Source organism: Chiloscyllium punctatum, chromosome 3 (assembly GCF_047496795.1).
Source record: "Chiloscyllium punctatum isolate Juve2018m chromosome 3, sChiPun1.3, whole genome shotgun sequence".
Lineage (NCBI taxonomy): Eukaryota > Metazoa > Chordata > Chondrichthyes > Orectolobiformes > Hemiscylliidae > Chiloscyllium > Chiloscyllium punctatum.
Genome location: NC_092741.1, coordinates 8,119,172 through 8,132,390, shown reverse-complemented (window position 1 = coordinate 8,132,390; position 13,219 = coordinate 8,119,172). Strand labels below are relative to the sequence as shown.

The window sequence follows — 13,219 nt, the reverse complement described above, 5'->3', positions numbered from 1 at the left end:
TGGGATTAGACTGGGGGGGATATTAACGGGAGTGAGGGGGAGAGTGGGATTAGACTGGGGGGGATATTAAAGGGAGTGAGGGGGACAGTGGGATTAGACTGGGGGGGATATTAAAGGGAGTGAGGGGGAGAGTGGGATTAGACTGGGGGGGATATTAACGGGAGTGAGGGGGAGAGTGGGATTAGACTGGGGGGGATATTAAAGGGAGTGAGGGGGAGAGTGGGATTAGACTGGGTGGGATATTAACGGGAGTGAGGGGGAGAGTGGGATTAGACTGGGGGGGATATTAACGGGAGCGAGGGGGAGAGTGGGATTAGACTGGGGGGGATATTAAAGGGAGTGAGGGGGAGAGTGGGATTAGACTGGGGGGGATATTAACGGGAGTGAGGGGGAGAGTGGGATTAGACTGGGGGGGATATTAACGGGAGCGAGGGGGAGAGTGGGATTAGACTGGGGGGGATATTAACGGGAGCGAGGGGGAGAGTGGGATTAGACTGGGGGGGATATTAACGGGAGCGAGGGGAGAGTGGGATTAGACTGGGGGGGATATTAAAGGGAGTGAGGGAGGAGAGTGGGATTAGACTGGGGGGGATATTAAAGGGAGTGGGGAGTGAGGGGGAGAGTGGGATTAGACTGGGGGGGATATTAACGGGAGCGAGGGGGAGAGTGGGATTAGACTGGGGGGGATATTAAAGGGAGTGAGGGGGAGAGTGGGATTAGACTGGGGGGGATATTAACGGGAGTGAGGGAGGAGAGTGGGATTAGACTGGGGGGGATATTAAAGGGAGTGGGGAGTGAGGGGGAGAGTGGGATTAGACTGGGGGGGATATTAAAGGGAGAGGGGAGTGAGGGGGAGAGTGGGATTAGACTGGGGGGGATATTAACGGGAGTGAGGGAGGAGAGTGGGATTAGACTGGGGGGGATATTAAAGGGAGTGGGGAGTGAGGGGGAGAGTGGGATTAGACTGGGGGGGATATTAACGGGAGTGAGGGAGGAGAGTGGGATTAGACTGGGGGGGATATTAAAGGGAGTGGGGAGTGAGGGGGAGAGTGGGATTAGACTGGGGGGGATATTAACGGGAGTGAGGGAGGAGAGTGGGATTAGACTGGGGGGGATATTAAAGGGAGCGAGGAGTGAGGGGGAGAGTGGGATTAGACTGGGGGGGATATTAAAGGGAGAGGGGAGTGAGGGGGAGAGTGGGATTAGACTGGGGGGGATATTAACGGGAGTGAGGGGGAGAGTGGGTTTAGACTGGGGGGGATATTAACGGGAGTGAGGGGGAGAGTGGGATTAGACTGGGGGGGATATTAACGGGAGTGAGGGGGAGAGTGGGATTAGACTGGGGGGGATATTAACGGGAGTGAGGGGGAGAGTGGGATTAGACTGGGGGGGATATTAACGGGAGTGAGGGGGAGAGTGGGATTAGACTGGGGGGGATATTAAAGGGAGTGGGGAGTGAGGGGGAGAGTGGGATTAGACTGGGGGGGATATTAAAGGGAGAGGGGAGTGAGGGAGAGAGTGGGATTAGACTGGGGGGGATATTAACGGGAGTGAGGGGGAGAGTGGGATTAGACTGGGGGGGATATCAACGGGAGTGAGGGGGAGAGTGGGATTAGACTGGGGGGGATATTAAAGGGAGTGGGGAGTGAGGGGGAGAGTGGGATTAGACTGGGGGGGATATTAAAGGGAGAGGGGAGTGAGGGGGAGAGTGGGATTAGACTGGGGGGGATATTAACGGGAGTGAGGGGGAGAGTGGGATTAGACTGGGGGGGATATTAACGGGAGTGAGGGGGAGAGTGGGATTAGACTGGGGGGGATATTAACGGGAGTGAGGGGGAGAGTGGGATTAGACTGGGTGGGATATTAACAGGAGTGGGGAGTGAGGGGGGAGAGTGGGATTAGACTGGGTGGGATATTAAAGGGAGTGGGGAGTGAGGGGGGAGAGTGGGATTAGACTGGGTGGGATATTAACAGGAGTGGGGAGTGAGGGGGGAGAGTGGGATTAGACTGGGTGGGATATTAAAGGGAGTGGGGAGTGAGGGGGGAGAGTGGGATTAGACTGGGTGGGATATTAAAGGGAGTGAGGGGAGAGTGGGATTAGACTGGGTGGGATATTAAAGGGAGTGAGGGGGAGAGTGGGATTAGACTGGGTGGGATATTAAAGGGAGTGGGGAGTGAGGGGGAGAGTGGGATTAGACTGGGTGTGATATTAAAGGGAGTGAGGGGGAGAGTGGGATTAGACTGGGTGGGATATTAAAGGGAGTGAGGGGAGAGTGGGATTAGACTGGGTGGGATATTAAAGGGAGTGGGGAGTGAGGGGGAGAGTGGGATTAGACTGGGGGGGATATTAAAGGGAGTGGGGAGTGAGGGGGAGAGTGGGATTAGACTGGGTGGGATATTAAAGGGAGTGGGGAGTGAGGGGGAGAGTGGGATTAGACTGGGGGGGATATTAAAGGGAGAGGGGAGTGAGGGGGAGAGTGGGATTAGACTGGGTGGGATATTAAAGGGAGTGGGGAGTGAGGGGGAGAGTGGGATTAGACTGGGGGGGATATTAAAGGGAGAGGGGAGTGAGGGGGAGAGTGGGATTAGACTGGGTGGGATATTAAAGGGAGTGAGGGGGAGAGTGGGATTAGACTGGGTGGGATATTAAAGGGAGTGAGGGGAGAGTGGGATTAGACTGGGTGGGATATTAAAGGGAGCGAGGAGTGAGGGGGAGAGTGGGATTAGACTGGGGGGGATATTAAAGGGAGTGAGGGGGAGAGTGGGATTAGACTGGGTGGGATATTAAAGGGAGCGAGGAGTGAGGGGGAGAGTGGGATTAGACTGGGGGGGATATTAAAGGGAGTGAGGGGGAGAGTGGGATTAGACTGGGTGGGATATTAAAGGGAGAGGGGGGGGAGAGTGGGATTAGACTGGGTGGGATATTAAAGGGAGTGAGGAGCGAGAGTGGGATTAGACTGGGTGGGATATTAAAGGGAGAGGGGGGGGAGAGTGGGATTAGACTGGGGGGGATATTAAAGGGAGCGAGGAGTGAGGGGGAGAGTGGGATTAGACTGGGTGGGATATTAAAGGGAGTGAGGGGAGAGTGGGATTAGACTGGGTGGGATATTAAAGGGAGTGAGGGGGAGAGTGGGATTAGACTGGGTGGGATATTAAAGGGAGTGAGGGGGAGAATGGGATTAGACTGGGTGGGATATTAAAGGGAGTGAGGGGGAGAATGGGATTAGACTGGGTGGGATATTAAAGGGAGTGAGGGGAGAGTGGGATTAGACTGGGTGGGATATTAAAGGGAGTGAGGGGGAGAGTGGGATTAGACTGGGTGGGATATTAAAGGGAGTGAGGGGAGAGTGGGATTAGACTGGGTGGGATATTAAAGGGAGCGGGGAGTGAGGGGGAGAGTGGGATTAGACTGGGGGGGATATTAAAGGGAGTGAGGGGAGAGTGGGATTAGACTGGGGGGGATATTAAAGGGAGTGAGGGGGAGAGTGGGATTAGACTGGGTGGGATATTAAAGGGAGTGAGGTGGAGAGTGGGATTAGACTGGGTGGGATATTAAAGGGAGTGGGGAGTGAGGGGGAGAGTGGGATTAGACTGGGGGGGATATTAAAGGGAGATGGGAGTGAGGGGGAGAGTGGGATTAGACTGGGGGGGATATTAACGGGAGTGGGGAGTGAGGGGGAGAGTGGGATTAGACTGGGGGGGATATTAAAGGGAGCGGGGAGTGAGGGGGAGAGTGGGATTAGACTGGGGGGGATATTAAAGGGAGCGAGGAGTGAGGGGGAGAGTGGGATTAGACTGGGTGGGATATTAAAGGGAGAGGGGAGTGAGGGGGAGAGTGGGATTAGACTGGGTGGGATATTAAAGGGAGTGAGGTGGAGAGTGGGATTAGACTGGGGGGGATATTAACGGGAGTGAGGGGGAGAGTGGGATTAGACTGGGGGGGATATTAACGGGAGCGAGGGGGAGAGTGGGATTAGACTGGGGGGGATATTAACGGGAGCGAGGGGGAGAGTGGGATTAGACTGGGGGGGATATTAACGGGAGCGAGGGGGAGAGTGGGATTAGACTGGGGGGGATATTAAAGGGAGTGGGGAGTGAGGGGGAGAGTGGGATTAGACTGGGGGGGATATTAACGGGAGCGAGGGGGAGAGTGGGATTAGACTGGGGGGGATATTAAAGGGAGTGAGGGGGAGAGTGGGATTAGACTGGGGGGGATATTAACGGGAGTGAGGGAGGAGAGTGGGATTAGACTGGGGGGGATATTAAAGGGAGTGGGGAGTGAGGGGGAGAGTGGGATTAGACTGGGGGGGATATTAAAGGGAGAGGGGAGTGAGGGGGAGAGTGGGATTAGACTGGGGGGGATATTAACGGGAGTGAGGGAGGAGAGTGGGATTAGACTGGGGGCGATATTAAAGGGAGTGGGGAGTGAGGGGGAGAGTGGGATTAGACTGGGGGGGATATTAACGGGAGTGAGGGAGGAGAGTGGGATTAGACTGGGGGGGATATTAAAGGGAGTGGGGAGTGAGGGGGAGAGTGGGATTAGACTGGGGGGGATATTAACGGGAGTGAGGGAGGAGAGTGGGATTAGACTGGGGGGGATATTAAAGGGAGCGAGGAGTGAGGGGGAGAGTGGGATTAGACTGGGGGGGATATTAAAGGGAGAGGGGAGTGAGGGGGAGAGTGGGATTAGACTGGGGGGGATATTAACGGGAGTGAGGGGGAGAGTGGGTTTAGACTGGGGGGGATATTAACGGGAGTGAGGGGGAGAGTGGGATTAGACTGGGGGGGATATTAACGGGAGTGAGGGGGAGAGTGGGATTAGACTGGGGGGGATATTAACGGGAGTGAGGGGGAGAGTGGGATTAGACTGGGGGGGATATTAACGGGAGTGAGGGGGAGAGTGGGATTAGACTGGGGGGGATATTAAAGGGAGTGGGGAGTGAGGGGGAGAGTGGGATTAGACTGGGGGGGATATTAAAGGGAGAGGGGAGTGAGGGAGAGAGTGGGATTAGACTGGGGGGGATATTAACGGGAGTGAGGGGGAGAGTGGGATTAGACTGGGGGGGATATCAACGGGAGTGAGGGGGAGAGTGGGATTAGACTGGGGGGGATATTAAAGGGAGTGGGGAGTGAGGGGGAGAGTGGGATTAGACTGGGGGGGATATTAAAGGGAGAGGGGAGTGAGGGGGAGAGTGGGATTAGACTGGGGGGGATATTAACGGGAGTGAGGGGGAGAGTGGGATTAGACTGGGGGGGATATTAACGGGAGTGAGGGGGAGAGTGGGATTAGACTGGGGGGGATATTAACGGGAGTGAGGGGGAGAGTGGGATTAGACTGGGTGGGATATTAAAGGGAGTGGGGAGTGAGGGGGAGAGTGGGATTAGACTGGGGGGGATATTAAAGGGAGAGAGGAGTGAGGGGGAGAGTGGGATTAGACTGGTTGGGATATTAAAGGGAGTGGGGAGTGAGGGGGGAGAGTGGGATTAGACTGGGGGGGATATTAACAGGAGTGGGGAGTGAGGGGGGAGAGTGGGATTAGACTGGGTGGGATATTAAAGGGAGAGGGGAGTGAGGGGGAGAGTGGGATTAGACTGGGTGGGATATTACAGGGAGTGGGGAGTGAGGGGGGAGAGTGGGATTAGACTGGGTGGGATATTAAAGGGAGTGGGGAGTGAGGGGGGAGAGTGGGATTAGACTGGGTGGGATATTAAAGGGAGTGGGGAGTGAGGGGGGAGAGTGGGATTAGACTGGGTGGGATATTAAAGGGAGTGGGGAGTGAGGGGGGAGAGTGGGATTAGACTGGGTGTGATATTAAAGGGAGTGAGGGGGAGAGTGGGATTAGACTGGGTGGGATATTAAAGGGAGTGAGGGGAGAGTGGGATTAGACTGGGTGGGATATTAAAGGGAGGGGGGAGTGTGGGATTAGACTGGGTGGGATATTAAAGGGAGTGGGGAGTGAGGGGGAGAGTGGGATTAGACTGGGTGGGGTATTAAAGGGAGTGGGGAGCGAGGGGGGAGAGTGGGATTAGACTGGGTGGGATATTAAAGGGAGTGGGGAGTGAGGGGGAGAGTGGGATTAGACTGGGTGGGATATTAAAGGGAGTGGGGAGTGAGGGGGAGAGTGGGATTAGACTGGGGGGGATATTAAAGGGAGAGGGGAGTGAGGGGGAGAGTGGGATTAGACTGGGTGGGATATTAAAGGGAGTGGGGAGTGAGGGGGAGAGTGGGATTAGACTGGGGGGGATATTAAAGGGAGAGGGGAGTGAGGGGGAGAGTGGGATTAGACTGGGTGGGATATTAAAGGGAGTGAGGGGGAGAGTGGGATTAGACTGGGTGGGATATTAAAGGGAGTGAGGGGAGAGTGGGATTAGACTGGGTGGGATATTAAAGGGAGTGAGGGGGAGAGTGGGATTAGACTGGGTGGGATATTAAAGGGAGCGAGGAGTGAGGGGGAGAGTGGGATTAGACTGGGGGGGATATTAAAGGGAGCGAGGGGGAGAGTGGGATTAGACTGGGTGGGATATTAAAGGGAGTGAGGGGGGAGAGTGGGATTAGACTGGGGGGGATATTAAAGGGAGTGAGGAGCGAGAGTGGGATTAGACTGGGTGGGATATTAAAGGGAGAGGGGGGGGAGAGTGGGATTAGACTGGGTGAGATATTAAAGGGAGTGAGGGGGGAGAGTGGGATTAGACTGGGGGGGATATTAAAGGGAGTGAGGAGCGAGAGTGGGATTAGACTGGGTGGGATATTAAAGGGAGTGGGGAGTGAGGGGGGAGAGTGGGACTAGACTGGGTGGGATATTAAAGGGAGTGAGGGGAGAGTGGGATTAGACTGGGTGGGATATTAAAGGGAGTGAGGGGAGAGTGGGATTAGACTGGGTGGGATATTAAAGGGAGTGAGGGGGAGAGTGGGATTAGACTGGGTGGGATATTAAAGGGAGTGAGGGGAGAGTGGGATTAGACTGGGTGGGATATTAAAGGGAGTGAGGGGGAGAGTGGGATTAGACTGGGTGGGATATTAAAGGGAGTGAGGGGAGAGTGGGATTAGACTGGGGGGGATATTAAAGGGAGTGAGGGGAGAGTGGGATTAGACTGGTTGGGATATTAAAGGGAGCGGGGAGTGAGGGGGAGAGTGGGATTAGACTGGGGGGGATATTAAAGGGAGTGAGGGGAGAGTGGGATTAGACTGGGGGGGATATTAAAGGGAGTGAGGGGGAGAGTGGGATTAGACTGGGTGGGATATTAAAGGGAGTGAGGTGGAGAGTGGGATTAGACTGGGTGGGATATTAAAGGGAGTGGGGAGTGAGGGGGAGAGTGGGATTAGACTGGGGGGGATATTAAAGGGAGATGGGAGTGAGGGGGAGAGTGGGATTAGACTGGGGGGGATATTAACGGGAGTGGGGAGTGAGGGGGAGAGTGGGATTAGACTGGGGGGGATATTAAAGGGAGCGGGGAGTGAGGGGGAGAGTGGGATTAGACTGGGGGGGATATTAAAGGGAGCGAGGAGTGAGGGGGAGAGTGGGATTAGACTGGGTGGGATATTAAAGGGAGAGGGGAGTGAGGGGGAGAGTGGGATTAGACTGGGTGGGATATTAAAGGGAGTGAGGTGGAGAGTGGGATTAGACTGGGTGGGATATTAAAGGGAGTGGGGAGTGAGGGGGAGAGTGGGATTAGACTGGGGGGGATATTAAAGGGAGTGAGGGGGAGAGTGGGATTAGACTGGGTGGGGTATTAAAGGGACCGGGAGTGAGGGGGAGAGTGGGATTAGACTGGGTGGGATATTAAAGGGAGCGGGGAGTGAGGGGGGAGAGTGGGATTAGACTGGGGGGGATATTAAAGGGAGTGGGGAGTGAGGGGGAGAGTGGGATTAGACTGGGGGGGATATTAAAGGGAGTGAGGGGGAGAGTGGGATTAGACTGGGGGGGATATTAAAGGGAGTGAGGGGGAGAGTGGGATTAGACTGGGGGGGATATTAAAGGGAGTGGGGAGTGAGGGGGAGAGTGGGATTAGACTGGGTGGGATATTAAAGGGAGTCGGGAGTGAGGGGGAGAGTGGGATTAGACTGGGTGGGATATTAAAGGGAGTGGGGAGTGAGGGGGAGAGTGGGATTAGACTGGGGGGGATATTAACGGGAGTGGGGAGTGAGGGGGAGAGTGGGATTAGACTGGGGGGGATATTAACGGGAGTGGGGAGTGAGGGGGAGAGTGGGATTAGACTGGGGGGGATATTAACGGGAGTGGGGAGTGAGGGGGAGAGTGGGATTAGACTGGGTGGGATATTGAACGTTGCGGGGAGTGAGGGTCGATCCAGGGGAATGTTCGTGATGAGGGTGATGTGTGGTGATCTGTGGCGCTCCATCTTGTGTGAACACGTTGTTTTGTTGCTGTGCAGGTTAAATGGACCAAAACCGCCGGTAGTGCGTCTGACCGTTTTCAGGAGACCACCGTGTTTAACCAGACTCTGCAGATTACCCGAATCCTGAGGGTTCAGGGAGGTCGTTATTACTGTAAAGCAGAGAATGGCATTGGAGGGCCTGCTATCAAGTCCATACGAGTAGATGTACAATGTGAGTCACTTGCTTCCCTCCTCCACAGTTCAAACACCACACTGTCAATGTTGGAGCCTTTCCTCAACTTCCAGAACCTTCCACAAACCATTCCCATTCACTGCATCCTCTGGAGTCCCTGGTCTCAGGCTGTAGGTTCCCCGGACGGTCATACTCGTGTCATGGGGTCAGACTGTGGGGTCAGCCTGGGAGGTCACCCTGGGTTCAGCCTGAGAGGTCACCCTGGGGTCAGACTGGGAGGTCACCCTGGGGTCAGACTAGGATTTCATGGTGGAGTCAGACTGGGAGGTTATCCTGGGGTCAGACTGGGAGGTCATCCTGGGGTCAGACTGGGATGTCATCCTGGGGTCAGTCTGGGAGTTCATCCTGAGGTCAGACTGGGAGGTCATCCTGGGGTCAGACTGGGAGTTCATGGTGGGGTCAGTCTGGGAGTTCATCCTGCGGTCACACTTGGAGATAACGGTGGGATCAGCCTGAGAGGTTACAGTGGGGTCAGACTGGGAGGTTATGGTGGGGTCAGACTGGGAGGTTATGGTGGGGTCAGACTGGGAGGTTATGGTGGGGTCAGACTGGGAGGTTATGGTGGGGTCAGACTGGGAGGTCATGGTGGAATCAGACTGGGAGTTGATCCTGGGGTCAGACTGGGAGGTCACGGTGGGTATGACAGGGAGGTCACGGTGGGGTCAGACTGGGAGGTCATGGTGAGGTCAGACTGGGAGGTCATGATGGGATCAGCCTGAGAGGTTAAGGTGGGGTCAGACTGGGAGGTCATGGTGGGAACAGTCTGGGGTCACATCCTGGAGCTTTTGTGGGTCAAGGGTGACAGAGATTGTACCCAGGGGTGTAAACATTCGCTTCGTGGTGGTGATGGTTAAATGATGTGTTGGCTCAAGACTCTGGGTGTGTGTGGCATCTAACTGTCCGAACTATGGGGTCATGGCATGTGCTGAACATGTATATTCTGCATCTACTGCTCAGATGGACTTGGTTCAGTAACTGTCCTCAATCTCTACCCTTTAGACCAGCATCATCCTCCATCTCCTCATACCCAACCTCCTCCCTGTTATTACTGGTTAAAAGATGCATTGTATAACAGTGTAGGAGCAGGAATACAGAGACACTGGGAGCAGAATGCAACAGGGCATTAAGAGACCATGAGCAGGATTGGCTCAAGTCAGCATGGGGTTATAAAAGGGAAATCATAGTTTACTAAATCCACTGGAGTTTCTTTGGGGATGACATGAGTAGGATAGAGATGGAAGATCCAGTCAGTGTGGTGTATTTGAGTTTTCATAGCGTCCCACAGGTTATTGGATACAATTAAAGCTCGTGGGGTTGGGGGTAGGATATTGGCATTGGTTAAGAGACAGAGAGTGAGGTTTTGGTTCTGCCTGATAAACAGTGATAGGTGGGGTACCATAAGGACCAGTGCTTAGATTTCAGCTATTCACAAAATACATGAATGTGCTGGATAATATAAACAGTATTTCCCAGGTTACTGATGATCGAAAACTGGATGGGACTAAATGCTGATGTCGTGGGAAGTGTGGGTGTACAAGGGGATCAGGGAGTCCTTGTACACCAGTTATTGAAAGTAAACAGGTCGGTGCAGCAAGAGAAATGGTACATTGCCCTTCATTACATAAGGCTTACTTTAAACTCGACAGACTCTCTTTGGGAATATATTCAGGGACTTGGCCTTCAGTGCTTTCAGTGGGAGAAAATTCCCCAGGGTCACCACTCTGTCTACCTGCGACTCCACTTTCAAGGAGCTATGAACCAGCACTCCAAGGTCTCTTTGTTCAGCAACACTCCCTCGGACCTTACCATTAAGTGTATAAGTCCTGCTAAGATTTGCTTTCCCAAAATGCGGCACCTCGCATTTATCTGAATTAAACTGCATCTGCCACTTCTCAGCCCATTGGCCCATCTGGTCAAGATCCTGTTGTAATCTGAGGTAACCCTCTTCGCTGTCCACTACACCTCCAATTTTGGTGTCATCTGCAAACTTACTAACTGTACCTCTTATGCTCGCATCCAAATCATTTATGTAAATGACAAAAAGGTAGTGGACCCAGCACCGATCCTTGTGGCACTCCACTGGTCACAGGCCTCCAGTCTGAAAAACAACCCTCCATCACCACCCTCTGTTTCCTAACTTCGAGCCCAGTTTGTATCCAGTTGGCTAGCTGTCCCTGTATTCCATGTGATCTAACCTCACTCACCAGTGTACCATATCAAAAGCCTTGCTAAAGTCCATACAGACAATGTCCACTGTCTTGGACTCCCCAAAGCAGAGAACACAAAACTCCCTGTATCCAGCCCATTAAATTAAACTCCCCCCCCCCCCCCATTCTTCTGAACCCTCTTGAATATGAAACCAGCTGGACCAATCTCTCCTCGGAGGAGAGTCCTACTAGACTCAGGCCCCAGTGAACTCTCGCTTCACTCCTTTCTTAGGCCATGAGCCTGAAACCCGGACACAGTTCTCCAGCTGTGCTCTCACTCAGGCTCTGTGTAACTGCAGGAACACCTGCCTACCGAGGACATCGAACACCCAACAGTCGAGGAGAGGAACAGGCCCTTCACACCACAATGTGGTGTTGAACATGACACCAAATGACACTAATCCCTTCTGCCTGCCCTTGGCCCATCTCCCTGCATTCCTGGTACATTTATGGGTTGGTCTAAAAGTCTCTTAAACCCCCCCTGTGGTCCCAGCCTCCACCACCACCCCCTGACAGTGTGTTCCAGTCTCCTACCACACTCTGCGTAAAAACCTTCCCCCTCACATCCCCTTTGAACTTTCCCCCTCCCACCTTAAATACGTGCCCCCCCCTAGTTTTAGAGATTTCAACTCTGGGAAGAAGATTTTGACCTTTAACCCTATCTGTGCATCTCATAATGTTACAGACTTCTGTCAAGTCTCCCCTCAGCCTCCATTGCTCCAGAGAAAACAGCCTGAGTTTTTCCAGCCTCTCCTTATAGCCCATACCCTCTAATCCAGGCAGCATCCTGGGAAACCCCTTCGACACCCTCTCCAAAGCCTCCATATCCTTCCTGGAATGTGGGGACCAGAATTGAACATCGTGCCCTCGGTGTGGGCCGATCCAAAGCCTTATAAAGCTGCAAGATGACACCCAGAGTCTTGTCCTCAGTTCCCTGACCAATAAAGGCAAGTGTGTCATCCACCTTCTTTCCCACCCTGTCTACCTGTGTGGTCACTTTCAGGGAGTTAGGGACTGGACCCCCAAGGTCCCTCTGTACATCAAAGCTGTTCAGGGTCTGAGGGGACAGTGAGGAGTGCACATGTTGGAGATCAGAGTCGAGAGTGTGGTGCTGGAAAAGCACAGCAGATCAGGCAGCTTCCGAGGAGCAGGAGAGTTGACGTTTTGGGCATAAATCCTTCATCAGGGAAAGCTGTTCAGGGTCCTGCCATTAACTGGATACTTTTCCTTAACATTTGATCTCCCAAAGTGCACCACCTCACACATCCCCGGATTAAACTCCATCTGCCAATTCTCTGCCCATATCTGCACTGATCCCTGTCCCACTGTATCCTTCGACACTATCTCCAACTGCCCCTGATCTTTGTATCACCTACAAACTTACTAACCCACCCGTCTACATTTCCATCCAGGTCATTTATACAACTCACAAACTGCAGAGGGTCCAGTACTGATCCCTGCAGGACCCCACCAGTCACCGACCCCCAGCCTGAAAAACACCCTTCCCCCACTACCCTCTGCCTTCCCAGGGTAAGCCAATTCTGAATCCAAACAGTCAGGTCATTGTGGATCCTGTGAATCTTAATCTTCTGGATGAGCCGACCATGAGGGACCTTGTCGAAATCCTTACTGAAATCCACGTGGGCAACATCCACTGCTCTATCTTCATCGATCACCTTCATCACCTCCTCGAAAGATTCAATCACGTTAATAATCCCTGACCTACCCCACACAGAGCCATGCTGACTGGCCTTAACTAGGTCATGCTTGTCCAAATACACGTAAATCCTATCCCTAAGAATTCTCTCCAATAGCTTCCCAACCACCGATGTGAGACTCCCGGGTCTATAGTTTCCTGGATTATCCCTATTTCCCTTCTTGAACAGAGGAACAACATTAGTTACTCACTAGTCCTCTGGTATCCCTCCAGTGCGTAGCGAGGAGACACAGATCTTAGTCAAGGCCCCAGCAATCTCCCCTCTTGTCTCTCTCAGTAACCTGGAGTAGATACCATCGGGCCTGGGGATTTATCCACCTTAACGCTCTTCAAGAGGCCCAACACCACATCTTTCATAATCTCAGAATGCCTGAGGATATTAGCATGTTCCACCCTCCATATCCTTCCCCTGGGTGAATACTGACACAAAGTACTCGTTTAGGATCACACTCACACCCTCTTCCTCCAAGCACTAGGACCCTCCTTTATCCTGGAGGGGTCCTTCCTGCTCCCTAGATATCCTCTTGTTTTTAATGTCTCTGTAGAATGTGTTGGGATTCTCTCTAACCCGACTTACCGAGGTCATTTCATCGCCCCTCCTTGCTCTCCCTATTCCCTGCTTGAGTACTTTCCTGCTTTCCTTATATTCCCCACGGACCCTGTCTGATTTTACCTTCCTTAAACCTTACAGATGCTTCTTTTGCCCTT

At 53.3% G+C, this 13,219-nt stretch overlaps 1 protein-coding gene across 1 annotated transcript in view; it reads left to right on the top strand.

Annotated features, from left to right (window-relative positions):
* LOC140453915 (MAM domain-containing glycosylphosphatidylinositol anchor protein 1) overlaps positions 1 to 13,219 on the top strand; it is a gene marked incomplete at its 5' end in the record, with an annotated part of 218,563 nt that overhangs the window by 21,262 nt on the left and 184,082 nt on the right. The window contains one exon of the mRNA XM_072548772.1: positions 8,392 to 8,566. Within this exon, the coding sequence (XP_072404873.1) occupies positions 8,392 to 8,566 (175 nt within the window). The remainder of the gene's footprint in view (positions 1 to 8,391; positions 8,567 to 13,219) is intronic.